At 47.2% G+C, this 26,556-nt stretch overlaps 1 protein-coding gene across 1 annotated transcript; it reads right to left on the bottom strand.

Annotated features, from left to right (window-relative positions):
• Positions 1-784: 784 nt before the first annotated feature.
• Positions 785-24,234, bottom strand: CDC42EP3 (CDC42 effector protein 3). The gene is made up of 2 exons (XM_043604150.1): positions 23,402-24,234; positions 785-2,791 (listed from the first exon to the last, which is right to left on the bottom strand). Exon 2 carries the CDS (start codon positions 2,556-2,558, stop codon positions 1,794-1,796), a length of 765 nt encoding a protein of 254 aa, XP_043460085.1. The 5' UTR covers positions 2,559-2,791; positions 23,402-24,234; the 3' UTR covers positions 785-1,793.
• Between the last annotated feature and the right edge of the window lie 2,322 nt (positions 24,235-26,556).

Raw genomic sequence — 26,556 nt, 5'->3', positions numbered from 1 at the left:
GTCTGAGAGAGGAAGTCATTTCAGGATACAGTTCAAGGAGAAATGAAAGTTATGATGTGCAAGTGTTTGACTTTGAAGGGGGAGGAGGGTGCTGACAGCAGGGCAGGAATCGCTGTGTACATTTCCTGTTCCCGTTCCTTAACTGACATCCTCTGGCATCTCTCCTCCTTGGTGTGGGGGTGGGGGGAGAGAGAGGAGTGTTCTCTACTGCCCTCTTTTTAGCCTCCTTAATCTTGTTTATATGGCACCTGCAGCAAGGAAACATCTGTCCAACAAGGATGGGATTGGGGTTACAAGAGTTTGCCATAGTGTGTTAAAGTAAGAGATGCACAGAAATGAATTTTGAGAAGCTGGCATCGATTGACCTAAAAAGTTCTGAGGGGCCCCTGGGTGGCTCTGTGGGTTGAGCGCCTGACTTCAGCTCAGGTCACGATCTCGTGGTTTGTGAGTGCGAGCCCCCCGGGAGACCTGCTGCTGTCAGCCTGTCAGTGCAGAGCCTGCCTTGGATCCTCTGTCCCACTCTCTCTGCTCCTGCCCGACTTACACTGTCCCCAAAATATTTTAAAAAATTCTGATCTCGCTCATTTCTCCTAAAATTGAGGGGTGCTGTTTCTGGAATCTCAAAGCTTTGGGAAATAATCAAAATTGCAGAGTGGATGGAAATCACCTCATACCTTATTTTAAAGGCTCACATATACTTCAGAGAAGCAATTTTTCTGGTCCTGGACTTAAGGAAAATATTATTATTCTCTTATGTTTTTATTTATTACTATAAACAAGCAACTTCATTTTAACATTTACTCTTTATTGTGTTGCATGAAGTACCTATGTAATGCAAGTATGTACTGTACTAAAATACCTATATTTCCAAATAACATTATATGGTGTAGCCCACAGTCTCTGCAGAAGCATCTTGAGTAACCTGTGCCTTTATACTTTACAATCCATTGTTGGTTGCTGTGAAAAGTATGATTAACAGATGAAGAAAAAGAGATAAAGCTAAATATGAATACACTTTTCCAAACATATACATACGCAGCTTACAATGGGACCCCAAATGGAAACAAGTCAAATGACAACATTTGATGTGATATCTATAAAATGTAGACTCTGCAATAAAAAGCCAAAGGCACATAAAAATATATTTTAACTTTAAAAATAACTTAGTTACAGTAATACTTTGCTTGTGTCTTACCAACATGTAGCGGACAGTCGAAATTTCGCGATATAGATATAATATATAGGGATATATAAGAGCTACAAGAAAATCCCCCAAACCCATAAAGTTGTTCAAATGTGAAAACAGAGAATAGTTTTAACACCGAAGAATTTGCTATGGCGAGCCCAAATGATGTAATATAGAAAAGAGTCTAGAAAAAAGGCTTAGGTGTTAAATAAACTTTGACTTCTTCTTGCCCAGGAAATGCTAGAGTACTGTGAAGTTCTTTAATGTGACTTGTGCAGCCCTTCGAGCTAGTGCCAACCTTGGCTGGGCCAGATTTCTTAACGTGTCTGGAAGCAAAAAAACGTGAGCTGAACGTCAGCAATACCCACCGAAAAAAAATGGGTTCTGACGGACTCACTTCGCCAGGACAGTTTTTGTTGTTATTGTTTTGTTTTTGCAAACAGGGCATAACAGGTACAAAAAATACTTTGTAGGAACATTATTTTAGAAAACCTATCACACAGTGGCAAACATAGCCAGTGAAGCTCTTCTCTCCGACTGTGGTTGGTTTAGTTCTTATTTTTTGATGATACCTTTTACCCCCGAGGACAAGAGCTGGTGGTGTCTGTTACTTATTTTTATCCATGACATTCAGCACCTCATCCAAAAACGAGGGCCCCAGATCGAGCTGCAGGGAGAGGAGGGACCCCGTGAGATCGGAGAGGGACTCCTCTGATTTAGTCTTGTCTTTGACGAGCTCGCACGGGGCAGGCTGGTCATACATGTCCTCGGCCGGCCAGTCGGGGTACTGTTCGGAGAGGCTGGAGGAGTGGCTGTCCCTGCCCTGGCTGGACTGCGACGCGGACCCACTGGAGCCCCACGACACGTCTCCCTGGTGGCCTGTCCCGTTCTCCAACAGACTGCTCTTCTCCGGGGCCTTCTCCTCCACGACGGGCTCACAGCTAAGCCGGGGCAGCTTGGCCGGCCCGAAGGACTCCTGCTTGGAATTAAACGTCACCGGTGACAGTAAGGGCAGCATGAGCGCCTGGGAGCCTCCGATGGTCGGGAGGGAGATGGCGTTTTTGAGCACCGGGGAGGGCGTTTCTGTGAACATGGAGTCAGACGTGCTGTTGGCCCGGAAGAACTCGCCATGCCCGGGCAGCTGGCCCATGCGGGCCTTCTCCTGGTTTCCAGGCAAAAGCTCGTAGTTCCCCTGGAGGAAAGAAATATCTCCAAAGACGTCGTGCTGGCCCTCTTTGCCGATGTGAATGGTGTGGCGAAAGTCTCCCAGAGGAGGACTAATCATGTCGGGGGACAGGATGTCCCTCAGTTTAAATTTCTTTCCTTTCTTGTTATTGGCAGCTTTCAGGTAAATTGGGGTCTTGGCGGGCATTTTGGAGTTGGAGAAGGTCTACTTTGCAAAAGGGAAAAGGGCCACTTTCTTCGCTGATGTTAAGCTCCGAATATCCTTTCTGATAGGATCTATCACATCATTTTTCTCAAGGAGCTTCTAGAAGTGGCTCTGAAATGAGACTGGGTTGAAAAGGCCTTCCTGAAGTCACAGCCAAGTGGGGCGTCCTGGAGAGCCAGTTACATCATCCAACCCATCCCACAGCGGAGAGAAACCTGGAAAGGAAACCAAAGCAGGTTATAGTCGGCTGACCCTTTAGGGTTCACTGGGCCTGCCTCTTTCTCAAGAGCCTGTGAATAAAGGCAGGACCAGTTCCTATCTAAAGCCAAACTCTATTTTTTCCCTCCATCAAGTAGGATAAGAACTTTAATCTTAGGGTCTTTTACTAAGGGTCTACTAATCTTGGTCTTATTTCTGGGGGAAAAAAAAAAGAGGAAAGAAAGAGATGAAGAAAACTCATACCTATGACATCAGTACTTTCTAAACATGGTCATGGACACAATTTTCTGCACATGCCTAAGATTTTTAGATTTTTCTCTATTATAAGAATTGCTGTCAGCACTGACCAGAGTGATTTCAGCTCCTTAGATACAAAGTAGATTTGCTTTAAAATGTTTTCCCTTTTGTTTGATAATATTTTGTTGCTGAGTTCTGTATCTAAATAAAACTAATGCAATGCAGCAAATAGTCCTATAAGGAAAGGGGTTGGAAATACCATTTACTAAGTGACAGCGGCTATTATGTGCCAGTGGCCAACAAAATCTTAGCAAAATCCAGTCGCACAAATGAGAAAATAGGGATTCAGGACTCACAAAATAAATCACCCTTTGTCAAGAACATACAGTCAGCTCATGACAGAGCCGGAGCTGGGATCGAGGTGTGGCACAGAAAACTGGGCTGTCAAGGCTTTCAGGTCTTGGAGACATTCTGAGATAGAAGGAAAAGAACAAAACTGATTCTTTTCAAACAAAAAACAGTGTGATCATCTACAACTGGCTGGGTCTTAGAAATACTTTTGGAACACTTCCTGATAAAGTTTGTGTCCTCTCCCTGTGGTAGGTGGCACCCCAAGGTAACCCCCATGATGTGCCTCCTGGTACTAACACCTGTGTGGGCACAACCTGGGACTTGCTTCTAAACTACAGAATGTGGCAAAGGTGATGGGATGTCACCCTGTGGTTAGGTTACATGGTAAAAGAGTCCATCTTAGCAGACTGGAGAAAGGTGCCTTTCACTGGCTTTGAAAAAGTAAGCCGCTGTGCTGAGGGAGGGCCCGTGGAGATGAATTCTGCCAACAACCTGAGGGAACCAGAAGTAGATCCCCCCCACCCCGGTTGAGCCTCTGATGAGAGCAAAGCCCCCTGGCATCTGTCTCCCAGCCTGATGAGACCCTGGAGCTAAGCCCTGCCTGGGCTCCCAACTGACAGAAACTGTGGGACAATAACTTAGGTGGTGTTGTAAGCCACTAAGTTTCTGGTAGTGTGTTACCAGCATAGAAAATGCACACACCCTCCCTGCACATGAAACTTAACACAATGAGAAGTGCTAAGCCAGGAGGTGTGGGGCTCTGGGTTCTCATCTTACAGATGAGAAACTCTTCATCTCTTAAAAATAAATCCTCTGACTCTTCGGTCCCATCAGCTGATGTGAAGAAGTTAAAAACCTTTCCCACCGCGGGAATTCCTGAAATGCTCTGCTGAGACCTCTCCCATTGGGCTCTCCTCCCCACTGGCAGAGGAGCAAATAAATAAATAAATATCCAAGAGCTGAGTTGGATGGTGGCTTGAAGAGAGCCAGCCACATTTGCTTTGTAGCAGCTGGAGGCTATACGCATAAAAATTTTGAGTTCATTATCCCGTGGCAGGTGGAAAGAACCGTGCTCTGGCACCCAGTGGCAAGGCACCAACAGGCTCCATTTGGGAAGTGGCTTGCACCCAGACTGGACAAGGCAGGGACCGATGATAAGCTGGAGAGGCCCACCCCGCCCTGGCTTCGTGCGTGGGAAGGTGGTCCACGCAGCACAAGAGGGTTTGCACCTCAAGTGAGCCGACCTTGAAGCTGCCACCTAGGACCTCACACTCAGCATCTCTCCCTTTCGTCCCAAGTAAGGACCTGGTTCAAACCTCCCCAAAGTGCTGCTGCTGTGGCCACACAGAGGCACCCCCTGGTTCTGCTTCCCACTTGAGGTTAGGATCGCATGGAAACACTGTTACTAATGGAGATGCGCCTAAGAAGCCAGGCTGGTGGGTCCGGATGTTCTCTCGGCTTTGACGCTAATTTGGGTCTGGGGGCAGTAGCAAATGTCACAACTCCAAAGCCTTGGATCCCAATGGCAGGACTTCCTCCCTCCGTAAGTGCACGACAGCCTGGGGGCCCTGACACTCAGGGGTAGCTGGCGTTGCCTTCCTGCACCTCTGGGCACAGCGTGGCAGATGGTGGCCTGCAGGAGCCGCCAGGGCACCGGGTCCCCAGGAGGTGGGAGGCAGCCCCGAGGGACAGCTGCCCACCGGAGCGGTGTCCACGGCACACACGGCCAGGAGCACAGCTGCCAGGGAAAGATACAGCATGTCCACCGCCAACTCAGGGGCAAATGAGGGCTGCCCGTGGTCAGCCTGGCTGGTGGAGCCAGGCTTACACGAGGCCAGAAACCGGGGCAGGGCACTTCAAATCAGGCAGAAAAAGAAAAATGCCACGAGGATGCAGCCAGAGAACAGTTCCCTGCCCCGCTGACCGGATCACTCACAATCGCCCTTCACTTGAACAGCGCCTGGCTGCGCTGGGGAGAGAAGGGAGAGGAAACATTTGCACCCGGAAGGCTCAGGGGAAGAAGGCTCTGCCCTCAGTCCCTGCAGGCCACGGCCACAGCCACGGCCACAGGCACTGCAGGCCCTTCGCCAGAGGCCAGCTCAGACTGGTAGAAGCTGGGTTTTACATCAGAGTCACAGACACAAAGGTGGGAAGGAAGGGACAAAAAATAGAAAAAAAGGAAGAAAAGGCTTGGTGAGTGAAGGTTAGATAAGCTGCAGGCAGTGAGCCTGGAGCGGAAGAGAAGATACATTTTTCTTTCTATAAATATTTACATAGTGTTTATTGTGTGACAGGGATGTAGGCTTCTAGAGCTTTGCAAACAATTTGTATTGAATTTCTACTATGTACCAGTGCTCTGAGCTCCCATACATTGGAAGTTTTTTTTTTTTTTTTTTTTAAGGAATTTTGGACAAAAATGTCTTTTTAACTTTAGGTGAGCTGCTATTTGCAACATAATGTTGGAGAAACAGAGCTCTAATCCCATCCCTTTATCTTATCTTTCTTTTTCAGCTCAGGGGCAACCATGCTTGATCTAATAATGAGGATTTCTTACACTGGCTGCTTCCTCCCCTCCTTTTTGGATATCCTGGGCTCCCTGGCTTATCAGCCAACATACATCAATGTCCCTTTCCCTTCCTGGCCTGACTATTCTTTCTGCACCTTCTCTGTCATTGCTAATGCAGAAATCTAATGGGCACAGTTTCTTAGCTGTTAACAAAAGAGCTGGTCCCGGGGAGGGTATGTGCATGCTCCCGGGAACCATCAACACTAAATATTACTGAGAGCATCTCTATGTTCTGGGCACTGTGCCAACCTTGGATATGTACCAGCTCACCCACAAGAACCCATCAGGCTGCTACTGTTAATATCCCCATTTTATAAATGATGCACTGAGGTCCAGACAATGAGTCTTGAGTCCCCTCTGCCAAGGCTACGTGGCTATGAAGGCACTAAGCCAAGTCGCCAGGCTCCAGAGTTTAAGGTCCTGTCTCTTAATAATCACACTCGCTGGAAATTCAGTCAGCTCCCAAATTATGAAGGAGGTGCATCCCAAAGCCTCTTTAAGATACAAATATGTGATAACACACTGGGCCGATAAGGGTGGGGTCAGGCCCTGCATATACCGATGGTGAAAGCACGAAACAGATCCCACCTCATTGGAAGCTGGTTGCCTTTGACACCAGATTTCCACTTACAGAGATTTACCCAACTTGCACACAGGGGAAATAATACATGCACCAGATTATCAAATCCAGGAGGATATAACAGTCTGGAGTTGGAAACAACCTAATTGTCCACCGATAAAGGACCGGTTAAATAAATTAAGGTATCATCGATTACAAATGAATATCATACAGGTCTTACGAAGGATTCAACAGTTCTTCGCTGATACAGAAAGAGCTCAAAGATATCTATCTTTACAGGGAAAAAAAGACAGGTGCAGAAGTATATCGATACATTTGCATTGGCTTGTGTGTCTGTAAAATATCTCTGGGAGCACACACAAGAAACTAATCATGGTGACTGCCCACAGGGAGGGATGGACAGGATAGGGCAAGGGTGGGAGAGAAACTTCTCACTGTATATCCTTGTATGATTTTGGGTTTTCGAACCACCTGAATGAATTAGCCATTAGCTATTTAAAAGCTTCAGGCTGCACCTCGGAGCGAATTTTATACAAAGGTCCTGAAAAGTCTACTCAACCTGTTACTGGATCATAATGTAAACATGTCTGTGGTGGTTGTGTTCAAAAGCCAAAATGTAGGGTGGTGGCCTGTGGGTATATGAAGACCTCAGAAGAGGGCTGACCTTGTCTCACCGGAGCATGGCCAAGGGACAGATCGCCTCTTCCTGCAGGGACTCACGGAAGAGACAGCACGGGTGTTACTTTGCAGAATGGAAAAGATCTCCTAAGAGAAGGGTTTTTAGTCACAAAGACATGAGAAAAGGCAAGAGGCATAAGTGTCCACGTGGAGGGAAGCACAGACAAGAGGAGGCACTGGGGCTTGGGCGTGCAGCTCCTGTTCAGGCGGTGGCTAGTGACACGGGCCATGCTCTAGAACGGGATGGTCCCTAACACTCAACACGAAATCCTGTCCCTGGCTCACTGCTTGCAGAAAAGGAGACCTGGGCTCCAAGAGGCTGCTGGCAGCTGACAGATGAGGCAGGAGGCAGAGGGAGGATGAATCCCAGTGGGAGAGCCTGAATCAGGCAACACCCAAGAGGCTTTGCCCTCTGCCCAGAAAGAAGTGGGATTACTTGCCGTAGGATGGAGTGGGGAGAGGATATGAGCTACACAACTGGTCCAGGTATGAGCTACAGAACCAGAATCGGTGAGCAGCCCTCTGGGTGTTCTATAGGTCAAATGAAGAGAATTGTTAGCCTTTTACTATCAGTCAAGACTCTACCATCCATCATAAACACTTAGTACTGAACCACCCAAAGGATGCTGCCAGTCCACACTCGGGGGCTCTCCTGGCCTTCCTGCTTTGTGTTGCCATGATTCCTCTGTTCTATCTTCCTCAAATCCAAAGACAGAAAGTCAGAGAGTAAGAAGGCAGGAAGACAAGAAAAAGAGAGGAAGACAGACAGAAATCTTTCCATGTATAGGCCTTTTCTCAGAAACCTTCCTCTTGACCCTGAAATCTGAACTCTCCATGAGGGCTAATCCTTTTCTCTCTCTTCTTGGATCACTGTTTGCTGCTCTTTCCCCCCTTCGATGACACTGGAGAGCATATTTATCTGGGAAATTAGAACCCTTAGAAAACAAAGGTCCCAGTCCTGGGGCACTGAGGAGAGGTTAGATTTGCCAACAAAGGGGGTCAACATCCCAGTCAGCTGCTTGTCACCCTCTATCAAGGTGAGAGAGAATGTCTGGCAGATGCGGGGACATGGGTCCAGCTGCAAATGCACAGGCCCCCACTTACAGGAATCTGGGAGAAGCTCAAGCGTTCCAGGACACAGAAGGACTCAAGGGGAAGTTAAAGTCATGGTTTTGATAAGAATGGCAGAGTATCAGGGCCATCCTTCCTGCACCAAGCTGGCCAATTCCATTTTCTGGTGACTGAATGAAGCATGAGTGACAGTGTTAATAAGAGAAATCATCACTGCTACGATAATAATTCAATGAAGAAAAAACTAAAGCAGCCCTTTGATTCATTTCCTTACCATCCTTTTGGTAAACAGAATGATGCCAAAAAGACCAAAGCAGGGCAGTGGCCAGCGGGGCGGGGAACAGGGGGTTCTTAAGAAGTGACACACAAAAAAATCAGTTCTTGAGTCACTTAAGAGCTGACAGGACTGGCAATTCATCCGAAAAGAACAAAGAGGTTTAGATTCTTTAAATTCCATTTATTTTAAGAAAGGAATGTTTGGTTGGTCTACTAATTATTTTTAGAGTAATTCTTAGTGGAGAAAGAGAGCAAACACGTGCTTGCATCCTGCAAAATAGGTTGCGACGTTAATTTAAAACACACATGTATAAAGACAGGGGCAGGTGGGGGGTGGGGACATCATCCTGAGGGACCTCCAGGCTTTTCCTTTCTTCTACTTTCGGGAAGTGAGCATGTACCGGACTTCCCCTTTCTTGCTTGGTTGTCACATCCTCCAAGGACATCCTACCTTCTCATCACTTTTCACTTTGCCTCCCTTTTTCCTAACATCCAGACACAGCGCTGTCGCACCACCTGGGCCCCAAGCAAAAATGTGACATGTTCCTCCTTCAAATCTGAACCATCAGTCCCAGGGAAGGAGGATGTTGACTCAGTCAAGAACCTCTCCACCCCCCCAACCATCTTCGGGGTATTTCTCTCCACAGCGATAAGCCCCGAAAAACTGTATTTGATCCTGGACTCCACACTTTGGAAGGGATAAAGGCTACCTGGAACATGTTCCTACATGTTCTGAGGCGTCCCAACTGGGAGACAAAGAACTTGGTCGTGACATGTGAGAAGCTGAAGGAGGGGAGCGACTGAAAGAAAACTCAGGGCGAGGGAAAACAAATCTTTAGGAATCTCAAGGAGTCATTTAAACTTTAATAGAAAAGGGATTAACTGATTCTCTGAGGCCCTAGAGAAGCTGAGAAGCAGCTACAGGGACACTGGCTTCTCCAAGGGAGAAGGTCTCCAAGGGAGACCCCGGGTGTCTCAAAGATGGAAAGGGTGGCTGTGGGATGGGGACGGCGATCAAGGTCTGAGGCTGTCACAGGGAGCAGCCCTGGTCCCAAGCCTCCTCAGTGGTGCATGGTGTGTGGTGTTTTGCCTCTGCTCCTTCTGAGTCTCCTACTGGGGAGTATGATCGCTGCCAATTTCCCCATGGCCTCCTGTCACATTCGCCTATGAAAACGCTCACAGACCTTACCTAGAAGACTTTCCATTTGAAGATGGTTGTGTTTTTACTCAAGTTCCAAAGAATTTGAAATTCACAGGAAAAAAAAATGATAGTATTTGAAATTCCACACTGAACTTCAATCAAAATCCAAGAGGGGAAAAAAATGTAACCAGAGAACACCCGATAAACAGCATCCTGAAGAGATGCTTTTCATATTTTTGGTCTATTTACTCTACCCCTAAAAAGATAAGATGCCTTTTCTATTTTTAGATTCTTACCCTCTCCTACATCATCCAAACCGAGGACATAGCTATATGTGACAAGACAGCGAAACTCCATTCGCTCAGCCCCCAGCTGCCTAGCTTTCATGCACATGAACTTAAAGCCAGACTGAACAGACTGCATTTTATGGACCCACTCAGAAAGGGTGATACATCTCACCTTCACTTACCTATAAATGGACTTCTCGTTTATGATTCAGCTACAGCTTGTATTTATTTTTCTTTTACGACCTGCTTTGTAGCAACCCACAAATACCATATGGGGGACTCACTGCTCATTTGTGTACACACCTCACATTTATGGGCTCTAATTGTACTAGTTGAAAGATTTTTTAGAAGCAAAACTGGAAGACAGCACATCCACCTCGAGAGTCTACACTTTTGAAGGCACACCTATTCTCCCTGTTAAAATCAGTTACTGGGGAGGACTCAATAGGGACATCGATCCCCAGCAGCTGTAGCAAGGCAGGAGGAGGACAAGGACAGGTTCTCTTGAAATGCCGACTCATTTATCATGACTAGTTTTTTTTTTTTAATTTTTTTATGTTTATTTTTGAGAGGCAGAGAGAGACAGAGCGTGAGTGGGGGAGGGGCAGAGAGAGAGGGAGACACAGAATCCGAAGCAGGCTCCAGACTGAGCCATCAGCACAAAGCCCCATGCGGGGCTCGAACTCATGACCTGTGAGATCATGACCTGAGCCGAAGTCAGACGCCCAACCGCCTGAGCCACCCAGGCGCCCCTATCATGACTAGTTTTACATGGGGCACAGACTCAGGGCTAGTCAGGAGGACCAAGGCAGGCACTCTAGAGTTTGGTGGATATGTGAACTGCTTGCATGCTTCCATAACTAATGGATCCCACCTGATCTGCAAAGTTGCGGGGACAGTATCAATACAGAAAGAGAACTTGACCCCAAAGGTTAGGCCCCTTGAATGCTCTATTTCCCTAATGGGGTGAAAAGACAGATAGGGGGCCTTCCATGTTATTCTCCCAACCTGCTGGGGTCCTCGATAACCGTTCATTCTCACTGGATGGGCTGAATCATGGCATCTCCAATCATACCAGCACTGGGTATATGTGGAAGCTGGCAGTGGCCATCCCATTCTCCACCCACTTCCAAGGCAGGCTCTCCCGTGTCATTTGTATGTAAATATCTGTACACAAATATTTATCCAGTGAATGAATGAATGTCCCCTCAGACTGGGCCGAGAGCTCTTCTGTGGACACACGCTGGGTCCTGTTTGCCTCCCACTACACGTGGCACACAGTGAACATCAAGTTAAGAAGTGTTTAAATCCATAACCCCTGCTACACCTTCCATCATGAAAGAGGAACTGGTTTGCTCCCAGGTTCCACCCCCCAGTCCAAGTCTGCAGGGGCTCCTCAAGGAAGCGGCAAGTTTGAAATGCCTGCTTCTCTAAGGAATTCACACTTATATTAATGGCAAACATCTGAGTGTTTGCTGCGGGCCAGGTAGGTGTTAGAAAACACCTCTCAGGAAGCGATCTTAGATTAAGCCCAACTCTTAGGTCAACCAGCCAAAATATGGAGGAGCTAGGATTTCTGCCACAGCTCGACTCCACAGTCTGGGCTCTTTAATTGCTGCTGGTTGGCTAACGTGAGGACTTGCATGTAAGTGAGTTCAGAATGGAATGTCCTCTGCAGGCTACCTGCCTTGAGTTGTGACAGCACGAAGAAGTGATACACTATGGTCTCAACATCAATGAGAGGCAGAAAGCCCCATCATAACTTAACCTTGCTGGGAAGCAAGAATCAATAAAATGGTCCTAGACAACAACCAAAAGAATTTTCTCAAAGAGGATCTCAAAAGGAATTTGACTTTATGCGAAAGAAAAGCCTAAAGACGAAAATTTTGCCGTAAGAAAGCCCCCTGAGTCTCAAGGAGAAAAACAAACATCCTGTTCTTAGAAAAGAGTGTTCACTGTTAATTCTTTCCCAGAGGAAGCACGTGCATGGGGCCATTGACAACAACCACACAGCTTTCACCGGGGACAATGGCTCCCTTCCCTCACTAGTGACACTTCACTTCCCCCCTAACTTTCTGAAACGAAGAACCCTGTGTTCCTTACACGGACTATCCTCCCACCTGCTTACCATCGACCCTTACTCATAACATCCTCCAAGAGCTGCTTTAGTCACTTCCTTCCCAGAGAAATTCTCCAACTCACCTCACATAATCCAGGCTCAGTACTACATTGGCAGAAGCTTTCTTAGGACTCCTGAAGAGCCTGCATTTGTTATTTTTCTGTTTTGTGATGTTATGCCTGATATCTCCAGATAGGTGGTAAGCTCCATAAAAATAAGGTGGGCAAAGGTGCTATGAGTAAGAGCTATTATTGATAAATTATAGTCAGTGGGCCAGATCCAGACCTTGGCCTGTTTGTGTAAATAAAGTTTTATTAGAACACATCTATGCCCATTCACTTATATGTTGTCTACAACTCAGTAGTTCTTAACTGAGGGTGACTTCACACCCCCACATTTGGCAATGCCTGTAGATGTTTTTGATTCTCAGGACTGGGGATGGTGGTGTCACTGGCATTTAGTGAGAGGGACCATGGATGATGCTGAACATTCTGCAATGCACAGGATAGTCCCCCACAACAATGAATTATCTGGCTCCAATTCTCAGTAGTGTTGGCATTGGGAAACCCTGGGAGAGATGCTTTCACATGACAAGGTCAGAATTGAGTAGTTGTGACAGACTATGTGGGCCTCTCGGTCTAAAATACTAACTGACCCTTTACAGAAAAAGTTTGAGCCCCTGCCTTAGATATGGCATTTCCACAGGGTTGGATGGTTATTGTCCCTCCCCCAACCTTTCACAATCCCCCTGCAATCACACCCCCACACGTGGACTCAACTGTCTCCTCTAGTGACAAGAGAAGTGAAAAAATCAAAAGGAAGCTACTAGAAACCTTTTGACATTGCCATAACAATCAAGCCCATGATGAGTGGCTTCTTCTTCTTGGACAGGCCATTGACAAGTTTGTGTCGTTTGGCTTGCATGGGAGCTGGGTGTGGGCCCGAGGTACTCACTTTGCACTCTAGTATCAGTATACAACGGATTGGAAATTAAAACAAATAACACACTAAAAAAACACTGCTCCTTCACAGACAGCATTGGTCTTTTCTCCCCCAGTCTTTGAGACTTCACTTGGCTTCCCCCAGGGACTTCCTGTTCAACTCGCCCCACACAAACGTGCCATCTTTCTTTCCCCCTTCCCTGACCTAGCACAGGCCTTCTGTACTTTCCTCTCTCGGTAAATGGCAGGGAGTCCCCCACAAAGTCTCCCTGCCTCATTCTCCGTAACAAGGCCCAGAGCTGTCTCCTCTCATCAACGCCACTGCCTCAGCCTTTTTTTTTTTTTTTTTTTAATCCCTCAAGATCTCTCTCCTGCACAAGCGCATTTGCCCCCCATTGGTCTCCCTGCCTCCAACCTCATCTTGAGTGAGCCGGCGACAATGCCCGAGTAACCTGGTCACTCTCGGTCTTCGATAGCATGCCCACCCTTGTAACCTGGACACAGAATAAGCCATTTGGGTCCTGCCTACCCCTGTGGCTGATAGTTCCCACCAGCTCCCCCAAAGCCTCTTAAACTGAGCCTCGTCTGTTCCTTGTTTATTTTTTTTTCTAAATGTTTATTTTGAGAGAGCAAGAGAGCACAAGCAGGGGAGGGGCAAAGAGAGAGGGAGACAGAGAATACCAAGCAGGCTCTGTGCTGTCAGCGCAGAGCCTGACATGGGGCTTGAACTCACCAACTGTAGGATCATGACCTGAGCTGAAATCAAGAGTCAGATGATCCGTCTGACCAACTGAGCCACCCAGACGCCCCTATTGTACCTTGTTTATACTTCAAAGCCACCAATTATCACACTACGCTGCCGTCACTGCTTGTGTCTCCCACTAGGTTGCCTTCTTTTGGGGAGAGACAACTATATTTAATTCACAGCTGGCACTGAATAAATGTTGAATGAAGGGACAAATGAGAAAGTCTGAAAGAGACTGCCTTGTCTTGCTTCCCCTTCAACCCTGCCTTCCTTGTTGAAAATCCAAGATAGAGTCTTTCTATGACTCCTACAGGAAAAAATAAATGAAATCTTTTAACAAAGGAGCTGTGGCCTCTTGTGGCAAAAGCTTTCTTTCATTTTTCCATCTGTAAGGCATTTTAACCTTTCTCTATCCATGCTGGGTAAGAATTTTACAGCCTATCAATGCAAGCCACAGTAATTCTATAGGCTCTTACAGATCTTTGGGATTAAGGCAGAGAATATTTGTTATCGTGCTATTTGAAAGGGAAAGGATGTCAATCCTTGACTGCAATGTGCAAATAGCATCTCAGAGAGACAGGCAAGACTCAAGAATAAATTGACAATACACTCCCCTGAATGCAGACCCACTAGTTATATTTAAGTCAATCTTAAAGAATGAGGCCCTGGGAGAAACAATGAGCTCGCTCTCCTGACCTTTCCTTTCAAAAGGAAGTGGGTTAAGGGGGAAATTTGGATTATTTGGCCCAAGAGGTACAAAGAAACCTCAAGAAACTATAATGGACATTCTACAGAAAAGGGTTGTTTTGAATATCAATGTGGGACTAGCACAGAGCAGGTACTTAAGAAAAACGCGTATCAAATGAATGAACACTTTGGCAAACAAAACAATAGAGCCCTCACTGAGGTTCTAGGCCTTAGGGGAGAAGCTAAAACTTTGAACCAGGCTTGCAGGCTCCTTGGAGAACTCCAGACACACACATATGTGCCAGTTACCTTCCATGTAAATGGAGATAATTACCCCCAACCCGCTTCTCTTAAAGGTGATTATAAGAGCTGAGTGCTATGCAAACGCAAAGTATCATCTTGACACCAAATGAAAAACCAGAACGTCTGCTGAAACTCAACACGAAGGAGGGGAACCACTCTAACTGCCAAAATAACCACTTTCATTTTCTCCTTAAATGCTGTCTGTGGTTGTCATCAAAAAAATGGTTCGTGGGGGCGCCTGGGTGGCGCAGTCGGTTGAGCGTCCGACTTCAGCCAGGTCACGATCTGGCGGTCCGTGAGTTCGAGCCCCGCGTCAGGCTCTGGGCTGATGGCTCGGAGCCTGGAGCCTGTTTCCGATTCTGTGTCTCCCTCTCTCTCTGCCCCTCCCCCATTCATGCTCTGCCTCTCTCTGTCCCAAAAATGAATAAACGTTGGAAAAAAAAAAATTAAAAAAAAAAAAAAATGGTTCGTGTCCACCCTGTAAACAGTCCCCACAAGGGGAAGGAATTGCCACCTCCAGCTGACTCAGGATAATTCCTTCCTCTGGCACAGGGCTAGCTTCTCCTATAAATGTACAGGCCCCCTTTCTCTCCAGGTGCAATTCTCCCAGGCTTGAAGACAAATGAGACTTCCATGAGCTGGGAAAATTATCGTCAACCGTTCTTGGTGAGATGAAGAAAAATTTCAGGGCCTCTAGTTATTTTAAGTATTTGGCGAGCTGTCAGGTGAGAGGGCATCTGTAGAGTCCCAAGGAAAGAAGGAGGCATGTGATTAGAGTTCATGGTGAGGCCAGGTGGGGCTGGGTCTGAGGAAGAAGTCTAGAACAACTTGAATTAATCAGTCCGAAGATGAGGAGAGGCTTTCCTGCTGAGTCTGAGATGCTGTCGGGATTCCAGCGGGGAAGGGAGGGAGTTAGGGTAGATCTCCTCTAGGCGACGCTAACTTAAAGTAGCAGTCTGTGGCAGGTGCCTGTGAGCTGCACAGAGATGATATCACCACAGAGTTGTTAAGATTTATCCTCGGTATTACAGACAAAGCATTTTACAATAGAGATTCCTCACACTGTGTTCCCTGGAACTCCCAGAGTTCAAGGGAGGCACCTGTGGGTCACTGGCGAAGGGAAGGGAGACAGAAAAGTAGGGCCAACATCCCTACCCATTTCCTTCCTCCTCTTCCAAAATCTGTTATTTAATATACTGGGTTTACATTAAGATTTTCTTTCTTTGCTTTAGCTAGGAAAAAAAAAAAAAAAAAAGTCCGAAAGAGGACTCATGCTTTCTGTCACCCAACTCTTAGGGCCTTGGTTTTATCCTGTCAGAATGAGAGCAGGGCCGAAATTAAGGACCCTTCCATCTGTGAAATGTTAGGGTCTGTGATTCTACATCTGCAGAAACATCTAGTTTCCAGGGAATTTTTAAGGGGAAAAAAACAACACTTTTTAATGAAGTTAATAGAATCAAAATACTTGGGGCGCCTGGGGTGGCTCAGTCGGTTAAGCGTCCGACTTCAGCTCAGGTCACGATATCGCAGTCTGCGAGTTGGAGCCCCGCATCGGGCTCTGGGCTGATGGCTCAGAGCCTGGAGCCTGCTTCCGATTCTGTGTCTCCCTCTCTTTCTGCCCCTCCCCCGTTCATGCTGTCTCTCTCTGTCTCAAAAATAAATAAACGTTAAAAAAAATTAAAAAAAAACAAAAAACAAAATACTTGTTACCAGCCTATTAAATGTTCATCATCTTTTCCCATCCTTCCCGGTACCAAATTGAGGGTACAAAGCAGGCCCGTAATTTTCTCTGGGTGCCTCACTTTGCTCCTCTGTGGAGTGGAGATAGGAATAGTGTTTCTTAGGAGGAGACAACACACATGTAACGTGCTTGACCGAGTTCTGTTAGGCAATGAGCTGACAAATCAGTAGAAGAGGCAATTGTTATTAAATATTCCAAGAAACTAGAGCTGGATAAGGAACAAGACAGAAGCCAATGATCAATACGTCCACCAGGATCAGGAAGTCCACGGTTCACATGGTCACGGCCGGAGAGATGCAGGCAAGCAGGAGGAAGCACAATGACCCTTACTCTGCCCAGTACCAGCCTGACACGGGCACTGCCCGGGTGGCACTGAGCCCCCGCAGTGGCACCCGGGCAGGAGGAAGCTTCAGAACAGGCTGCAACTCCCCAGAGGAGACTCAGAGGAGGTTCTGGTGGTGGCTTCCTTCTCAGAGAACCCTGGGTGATCATGACCGTCAGAATCGAAGGATGATGGCGCCTCCCTTTGAATGTGAAGGTTCTGTAGCCCGGGAAGGAGTAACTTTACTACCGCAGGATTCGATTTCTTTTTTTTTTTTTTTTTTTTTATGTTCATTTATTTTTGAGAAGGAGAGAAAGAGAACGAGCGTGCACAAGTGGGGAGGGGCAGAGAGAGAGAATCCGAAGCAGGCTGAGCCAGCCAGGCACCCCTACTACCGCAGGATTTGAATAAGCCGTTAAGTGCAAATGACTTCTGGCTTGACAACACTGGGAGAAGACTGTGCCACAGGCAGAACCATAGAACAGGCTAGGACTAGACCGTCTGCTTTCCCATCAGGTCCTGTTTGTAAAAGAGACGAAAGCTGACATAAGCCAGGTTCAGTCCCTACTTTCAAGGAGCCGGCAGTCTAACTAGGTAGCCGCAAGGGTCAAAAGATGATCATTCAAACAGTGTTACAACACCAAGTACAAGACACTGTGGAAATGCCTCGGGTACAAGCGAGGGAAGAGTGATAGAATGACAGCCGTCTACAGGCAGAAGAGAGCCTGGAAAACGTCTGCTTCTTCTGTGCCCCCATCCCTCCCCTTCCACTGCTTCACAGACGAGGGGGCAGAGTCTACCCAGAGAAGCGCAGGGGTTTGCCTTGTGACACAGCTGGCCAGCCAAGGGCTTACAGCCTCGTCTCCAGCTGAGTTAAAATCAATGTTATACGTCTGAACTGACTCTTGGCTAAATAAATAAATAAATAAATAAATAAATAAATAAATAAAGTAAAAAAAAAGAAACAAAAGGAAAAGAAATCAAATGCATTCTGAAATGGCAAAGCCACATTAAACCAAAAATGCCTTGTTTAGGAAATGGGTGCAGCCTATAATGCATTGGAACAGAACAGGTCTTTTTTAACTAAACACACAGTGATTTATCATTGGCAATGATGTGTCCACAGATATGACCTTCAAGTTGTCACCAGAACATGACAGATTCCCAAATGTGGAAGCTGTCTAAATAGAGGCCTGACTTTGAAGTTCTCTGCCTTCCATGGTGGCTCACACTGCTTTGCTACAGAGCTGCACTGGTCTGTTTTTCAACCCAGAGTTTTCACATTATTAGTAGTAAGACTGGTAGGCTGATAGGTGTCACTGATTCCAGCTCACTGGGTTCTACGGCTAGAGGTTATCTGAAACTACCTAGCACCAAGCGCCTCATCTATGAGACAGAGACCCTGAAGTCAGTTTACGCCTGGGTCAGAGCCAAGACCAGAATCTGTTTTCTCGACTACAGCACCTCTGTGATTGTTTCCATTAGTTTTGTATTATCAAACCCACAGGTGTGCTCACATCTCCCAGTGCGTTCTTGTGGCTCTAATCCTTTGACTCTCTAAAATGTCCTTGGGATCCTTCAGCTCTGTAGGGCAGACTGCAGTGGATGCTCAGCCTCAGGCTTGCTGCTTCCCAGAGTGGGTTGCCTGCCAGACCACTCCTGCCGGTTGCTCTGTGGGCTAATGATTTGAGACTCTGGACACTGTCTCCCCTGGGAGACTCAACGAACACAGTGGCATATTAAATGCTCTGAGAAGTCCTGCAGAAAGGGACCTTAGTCAAACCAGTTTCCCAAAGAATCCTTTTCTGATGCCATTCATATCTCAGGATGCAAGTTAGGTGGTGTTATGCTAGCTAACTGCAGATGTGTTATCACTGCAACATGGCTTAACAAAGAATCAAAGGCTAGAAGACTAATAGTGACTTTTTCAAACATGCAAACAAAAGCCAAACCCCTGAAAATCAGGTTCTTTCAATTTCATATTTGAGATTCAAGGCTTCTACTATCCATTCATGACTTTAGCCAGCAATAAGGATTAATCAAATACTACTAATTTGGAATTTACCAGCTTTCAAATGCCTCAGTTCGCCTGGCTATTCAGAAACAGTAAACTTTTAAAATATCAGTATCATGATTCATATTTTAAAACTATGGGTTTTCATTTTAAAAATGAAACAAGAGGTACTGTCGAACTCGGCCCCTCATCATGAGACACTGGTGAACTTGGCACTGAGGAAATATATTAAGGCCAAACAAGGCTTTTTTTTTTTTTTTTTTTTTTTAGGAAAGAAAAATACCCTACTATTGCTACATAACTATTTGGCTACTTATATTATTTTGGTTTGTGGGGTGCTGTTTTGTTTTGTAACCATTAAAGGGTGGGGGCAGGAGAAAGGAAGATTCCAAATGGAAGCCCACAGCTTGAAGGCTATTGCTCTTGGTTTTGAGGCAATGTAAGTTACTTTGGGCCATGCTTTCCAGAACCCCTACTTTGGTCTGGGTACCCCCCCTAATCACAATCCCACAAGTCCAAGGCAGTAGAGGCCAGTCAGGCTGATCCAGGGTACCTCTCTTAGGTTTCAAAGGCTTCCTTACTCTGTCTGTCCCACCAGAAGCTTATCTGGCAGGGTCCAGGGTAGGTGCAGAACTATAAGGAGGCCTGCCTTCCACCAAGGGCAGAACCTTCCTGCCCAGTTTATTGGCAGCTCCTGCCTCTTGCTTAGCTCCTCCCGAAGCAGTGTCATTATGAAATAGGTATTAAATGTCCATTGGGTGCCAGGGACTGAAGGGCCAGGCACCATTGGGTGCGGACACTGGCCTGAAGGACGGGACCATCCAGACTGCTTACAGGACACTGCAGCCCCTGGTTCTCCTGAACATCAACGCAGGGTTGTGGTCCTCTCTAAGCTCCACTCCATCCTTGGTCCCAGAAGTTCCTGGCACCTAGATGTTGCAGGGCCTTTTTTTCTTTCCTCCTTCCTGAGTCCTACATTTTCACATAGCAATAGCAAATCTCTTCATTTATGGTGTAAATTAAATGCTCACGTTAACTCTAGCGGTTTGATTCTGGATCCCCTGCAGGAGAAGACTATGGCCATACCTGTGAGATTAAACTATCTTCAAAAATGAAATAATTCACCCGGTATCCCCCAAGGCTGGCAATTACTACCATTTTCCTTTGAATATAGAGTACTATGAAATGAATTCTCTGCTGGAGGCCAAAACCCCTCAGAAGAGTCAGATTTAATAGCCTTACTGCCACTCCTCCCAGTGGTGGGGGTGTGGTATTTAGTACAAGGTCAAATAGACTTGAATCCAGACCTGATTCAGCTACTTCGCTGTGTGGCCTTGGCCAAGTTACTAAACCTTTCTGAGGCCGTGTTCTCATCTTGAAACAATACTCTCTATGTTAAAGAGTAGTTATGAATATTAAATAAGAGAGTATTTATTAAGCACCTGGGAAAAAAATAAAAGCAACAAGGAAGCATCAACCTTTTATTGTACTTACTCTGGATCAGGCACTGTTCTGAGTGAATTACTGTTTTTTTCTTTTTTAAATTCATTTCATCCTCTGAGTAATATTATTATCCCCAGTGTATAATTGGTAAGCTGAAGCACACAGGCTAAGTAATTTGCCCAATTACACAAGTATTAAGAGCCAGAGCTAGGCTATGAGCTTAGGCAGCCTGACTCAGAGAGGTTTCTCAACCTCAGGGTTTCCCCCCCATCTCCTTGCCCTAAAGAGGTGCTGACATGCAAGCAAGATTAGCCACTCCTACATGCACATACTGGGTTGTTAAACTGTATATGCATATTTAGGTATGTTCCTTTTGGTGTAATTTCGGGCATGTATAGAACAGGTCTGTCCCCAGCTTCCACACCCGTAAAATGGAGCTATTAACAGTTCCTCCTTCATAGAATGATTACTAGAAATAAATGAGTTAACCAAGGTGAAGGGCTGAGAAGACTGCTTGGCATTTCAGACAGGCTCCATGTAGGAAGTGCCTTTATCATCCAAAGTCCTGAACAGCATGATGTTTTAGCAGAATTCTTGGGCTCCAGCACTTGGTAAAGGAGATTTTGTAGCTGGCTCAATCTACTAGTTTCAAATGACTATCCTTGTTCTCTGGCAAACATACTGTATTTAAAAATAGATTGAGGTTCTTATTCAATGAATAGTCGGGTCTACAGGAGTCTGGTTAGAAACAAATTAGGCCAGGCCTAAACGAAATTAGACTGCAAATAAGAATTTTAATAATTAAAAAGAAAACATCAAAACAGTCTTTCTGGAGGGTTTCTTCAGGTTAGGTATTGCACTTCACCCACTGGATACATGCAATGGTTACTGGGCACAGAGCTTGTGAAAAATTTATAGGCTGGTAAGAATCTGTGGGTGATATAGGTTAAAACTACCTTATCCCCATTGCTGTTGAATACCATGAACGTTAGAAGAGAAAAAGGGCAGCTTTTGTGAACATGTTGGACATAAAAAACAAAACACCACGTTAAAGGAAAAGCTGGAGAGAGACAAACCAGCTCATGTGAGCCCGTGGCTTTGTATTTATTCCTCTTGCACATTTAAATTTACAATTAAAAAAAAGTGCAACGCTCCTTACTTTAGCGGTCTTTACATGTTACATTCAGACAGAGAACAGAATTTCACTGCTCAGATTTGGAAGGAAGGGGGGGCTCATCTTATTTCATGTCTGTAGCTGCTGTCACAGCACCACGTTCCAATCATGGAATTCATAATGTAAATCTCTTGCAGATGATACCACTGGAAAACAGAAACTGCCATGGATCCAGAAACACTTCCAAATTTCTGTAAAGTTCTTATCTTCGGGCCCAGAGGCTGGTATTCAGCGTTGTATTCAGTGAGTATGATTGGGAAATCTACATTCTTTGGGAGACTTAATGAAGAACTTTCAACCATCCCTTGACTATCCAAATAGTCGGTTATTTATGCCAGGTGTGACCATGCGAGGCATTTCAAACCTGCCCCGACGTATCTCTTGAGTGTTTAAATCTATTCTGAAAAGGGTTTGTGGCACACACATGCTGTCTAGCTTATTTAACTGCCCAGAAGGGCTCGTGCAAATTACAGGTGGTATCAGAGAGAAGACCTCTAGAACTGTCCAGAAAAGAAGAGACGTTGCATTTCTTGATTTTCAGATACAAAAACGATCTTTTCTAAGTTAGAATGTTATAGGAGCCTTTTAGATAGCCTTAGGGATACCCCATCATCAGACTTCATGGTAAGCCTTTTGTCTCCTTGTGATCTTAAGGGGAAGTCTGCAAGACTGGCTTTGCTATTCAAACACGGACATCTGCTGCACTCCAAATTTCTTCTTCTGTTTAAAAAGCAGCACCCCTAAGAAACTCTGGAATATTGTGAGGCCTAAAAGTTGGGGGTGGGGAGGAAATCTTTGTCTCCCTAACACATTCATCAATTCCCTCCCCCTTCCAAGCACCTCCCTCTCCAGAACGCCCTACACCCTCAGCACACTTAGGCAGCGACTCCCCCAAATACATCAGGGCTGCAAAGATTCATGTTGCAGTACTCTCCTGACATTCCTATTCCCGCCCTCATTTTAATTCACTCACTTTTTTTTTTTTTTTTTTTTAAACAAAATGTAATTACTTGACTGTCAGCCTGGGCTGCGCTCTGGGGCTTTTACTCTTTTCAACACAGCTGCGCTCCGGGCTTTGATGCTGCTGTCCACGCAGCTTGTCCCAGCCACAGCTTGGCTCTCGGCAATTCAACATTCAAGTGCATATTTATTTTTAAACTGACCTCTCCTAGACTGTACAGTATAAAGGAGGTCCTGCCAAAAAATATGCTACTTTCTATTTATAAGATGAAACACATGCCTCTCGAAGTCGAGAGGGGGATGGAGTACAATAATTCATAACAAAAAAATTACTGGCCAGATCCATTCGTCCTCACGTGTCTGATACTTGTCTGTGTCAAGACAGTTCCAAGGTGGAAAAAAAAATCTTGAAAACGCTTCAGCCATTCAGAACCACCGTCAAATAATGATAATAATAATAATAACAATAACAATAACAATAATTAAACTGCCAGATCTGCAGGTTGGAGCTCCAGCCACAATGCCCCCTGTCAAGTGAGAGGGTACCCGGCGGATAGTGCCATCGAAGATCTGCACGGGGCACCCATGTGCGGCCCTGGTGCCATTCCACGATGGGAGGGGGGCGGTAGCCATGTGCAGCTTGTTCTGAGATGGAAAAATGGAATACGCGCCCAGAATGGCTGTCAAAATAGCTCGGAGGGTGCAGTGCAGCCGTGCAGCCCCACCCTGAAAAGTGGTGGGCACAAATGGTGGAGCTCTGCGTCTCGATCGTGCCACCCGAACCCCTCCCCGTCTGCTTTACGTCCCCTTTGGTCCCTTGGACCCCAGATGGTAAGGCGATGCTCTCCGTATCCCTGCTCCCTGTGCGTTTCCAAGCCTAGCACCCCGCGCACGCCGGAAGCGGCCACGACCGCGGGTCCCACAGACTCACAGGCAGAGAGGAAGGAGCCCTGGGCAGGCAGCAACTCACCGGCAACCCAGACGATCCCAGCCGCTGCCCCTGGGCGGGACGCCCCGCACAGACGCCTCCCGAGGGCACACGCAGTCCCTGCCCGTTACCCGCAGATCCAGCCGAGGCGGCCCGCGAGGCACCTCACAGCACTATCCACTCCGAGTGGGCGTAAAGGCGCCGGAGGCCGCGGGTCTCCAGGCTCGGCCCCCGCTCCCGCCCCGCCCCGCCGCTGCCCTCCCGGCAGACTCCGGCCGCAGCAGTGTAGGAAGATGCGAGCCGGACTAAGCCCGCGGCTGCGGGACGCTGAGCCTGAACCTGTGAAGGGCGGGGCCGCGCGGGGCGGGGCCGGCGGCGCAGAGGGCGGGCCGGGGCGGGGCGGAGGGTGCGCGCGGCCCCGAAAGACCCACGCCGCCGCTGTACCTGCGCCGGGGCCCGGAGGAGCGGGAGGGGGTCAGCAGCGGCAGCGCCTGCGGGCCCCGGGAATACAATGGGCGCCCATTGTTACCACCCGGGCGCCACCCTTAGGGATGCGGCGTCCCTACGAGGAGCTGCGTAGGGCTCCCTCGGCACAAAGAGAGGTCGCGGGAAGCTAGCGCGAGCTCCCTCAAAGAGGGACTCCCCCGCCCCCCCGGGTGCTAGCGCCTGGGTGCCCGAGGACAAAGGGACTCCGCCCGCACCCTGGACACCTGCACTAAACCTCTTGCGCCCACCTCTCCTCGTCCCAACAAGCCGATCTAGCCCGGCGAAGCTAGGGTGCAGCGGGCGGGTGACTCTCGGGAAAGTGAGGCCACCTGACCGCGCCGACCCTCCCAGGCCGCGGATCCCCCAGCCACTCGTAGCCCTGGCTCGGGGGAAAGGTCTTGTTTTTGTCAGTTTCCAGCTCGCTCCCCTTTGGAGCTGCTGCCAAAACCCGGAGAGTGGATTTGGCGCACTGGAGACGCCCGGGGCTGCGGGCTGAGCAAGTGGGCACGCGAACAGCCGACGCTGCAGGTTTTTCCAGTCCAGGGGGAAGTGTTTCCTCTCCTGCGGGGTCCCTAAAGAGACTTGCCTGAGGCTGGAACAGGCGGGTGGCGGCTGCCCCCGACGCGCGACAAGGCGCAAGTAGCGCAGCTGCCGGCCCGGGAGCCTAAAATTCCGCCCTTGGAGGCACCTGCGCCCGCCGGTCATTCCGGCGACCGCCGCGGCACGCCCCGCCCCTCAGCCCGGAGGCCCAGCTTGGACCGGGTTAATTAATTTTCTTAATCCGTCTCCGTCTCTTCCTTCTTGAGTCCTCCGCCTGGGTTAATGAGTAGGCGACAGGAAAGGGCGGCGTTTTCCGGCTGTGAGGTCCCAGCCCGCACGGTCGGCCTAGGGAGGCGGCTGGAACCCGGGGCAGGGGGGGCGTATCGGGCGCTCTGGGCCTGGCCGGGGGCCCTGGGGCGCTCAGGTTGGACGGAAATCCTGGCACAAAGCAGATACCCTGCAGAGGACCTTGACTTTCCAGAGCGCTGTCAGCTTCAGGTCCTCACGGCGAAGCCCCCCGGGTCTGAAACCTTAGAGGATGCACTTTAAGCCGGCGTGGTAAACCAGGGCTGACGTTAAGGTGAAGTGAAAAGGAAACGGACGCAACTGCTCTGGAAAGCAAAGGTCTTGGGTGGAGTGGTAAAACCCTCAAAGAAAATAATAGTTGACAGGTCAAATGGCCGTGAGGCTGGAAGTCAAATACAAAGCTCAGCTGAAGTGATGTTAGAAATCTGACCAGCAAAACAGTCCAGGGAGATAAGGGACCCTGCGTTGTTTCTTTTCTTCAAATGACAACTCCTCCAAAGTTTCCTTTGGCAGATACCTGGATTTTACTCCAGATTCCTAAGTCTTTTATTCGGGTTCATATTTCAAAATATATGTTCCATTTGGCACTAATGTATATATTTTATGTATGGATTTATTGAAAAATGTTAAATGTTACTGGCCTACTTAGATAAAGGGATTTTTACAAATATTTATGCATAGCTTTCATTGCATGTGGTATTTTTATAAGTGCAAATAATATGTGTATATATTTATTAAGTACCACATGAAAAATTTCTTTTGCACACACGAAGACATTCTTCACACATGTCTTACGTGTAAAAAAGTTTTTTTTTTTTTCATTTGCTCTATAGTTAGCTGCTGTTAAAAACACTTTGTCCACATGACTAAGTAAATAACCTCTTTTACAGCTTGTGCAAATGGAGGGTGGCAGGTTGTTTGGGGTAGCTATTTTATCCCAAAACCCCATTTTTGTTTTCCTACACCATTCCTCACCTTCTAGAAATGTTCCCTTTCTGCCCTTTGTGAGACTTCCCTTCTGGGCTCTAAACAGTTTATCCAGAACCTGCCCCTTCAAGAGCCAGTGGTGCTGATTTGATTTATCCTGGTCTCTTTGATGCTCCACATTATTTATCTGTACTGGCCATCTTCTTGATACTGAAGGTCCTCAGGGAGAATGCCCTTGTGTGTGTGTGTGTGTGTGTGTATACATGTATATGTATATGTACATGTATATGTGTATATGTGTGTGTGTGTGTATATATATATATATATACACAGTGAATTATCCTTCCAAATGAGAACATTTCATGTACTAACTCTGAAGGCTCTGAGGTTTGTTGGATCTTTATTTCATTTATGGGGGAAGAAAAGGTTTGTCCGAGGAAGATTTTAGGGGTTCTGGGATTCTGCTCCGTGTTACGGAAAAGTTGAGCCTTGAAAACCTGGTGGTAACCTTGGAGGCCTAAGCGACACGAAGGAAGTGGACATAGAGAAGATATTCTTTCGGGTTCAATGAACACAGTAATGTCTGTAGAGCAAGCATCTGGCAGGCCTGACAGTGCATATTTTTCTATGAGCCCCAACTGTAGGAAAAGAGCCAAGAAGTGTCAGCAGCACCCTTGCTGTCCAGAAACCTGCAGTGTACTTAAGGGGCAGAGCAGCATGCCAGTGTGTGCACGCCAGCGCTGGCGGGGACTATTCTAGCATCGTGCCGCCAAGCGTGGCCGTGGGACCAGCAGCACCAAGCCTCACTCCAGGGCTACTGAACTGTCATCTTCATTTCAATGCAATATAGATGCTTCGTGTGCACATACGATGTTGGAGAAGCACTGGTCAAGGGCAGTGGTTCTCAGTCTTTTTAAGTCAGGGATTCATTTTACAAT

Source organism: Prionailurus bengalensis, chromosome A3 (genome assembly GCF_016509475.1).
Source record: "Prionailurus bengalensis isolate Pbe53 chromosome A3, Fcat_Pben_1.1_paternal_pri, whole genome shotgun sequence".
Lineage (NCBI taxonomy): Eukaryota > Metazoa > Chordata > Mammalia > Carnivora > Felidae > Prionailurus > Prionailurus bengalensis.
Note: the sequence above shows the minus strand (reverse complement) of the source record. Positions and strands in the feature narration are given on the sequence as shown.

Coding starts and splice junctions, on each gene's coding strand:
- CDC42EP3 (XM_043604150.1), bottom strand. CDS start 2,558: ATGCCCGCCAAGACCCCAATTTACCTGAAAGCTGCCAATAACAAGAAA.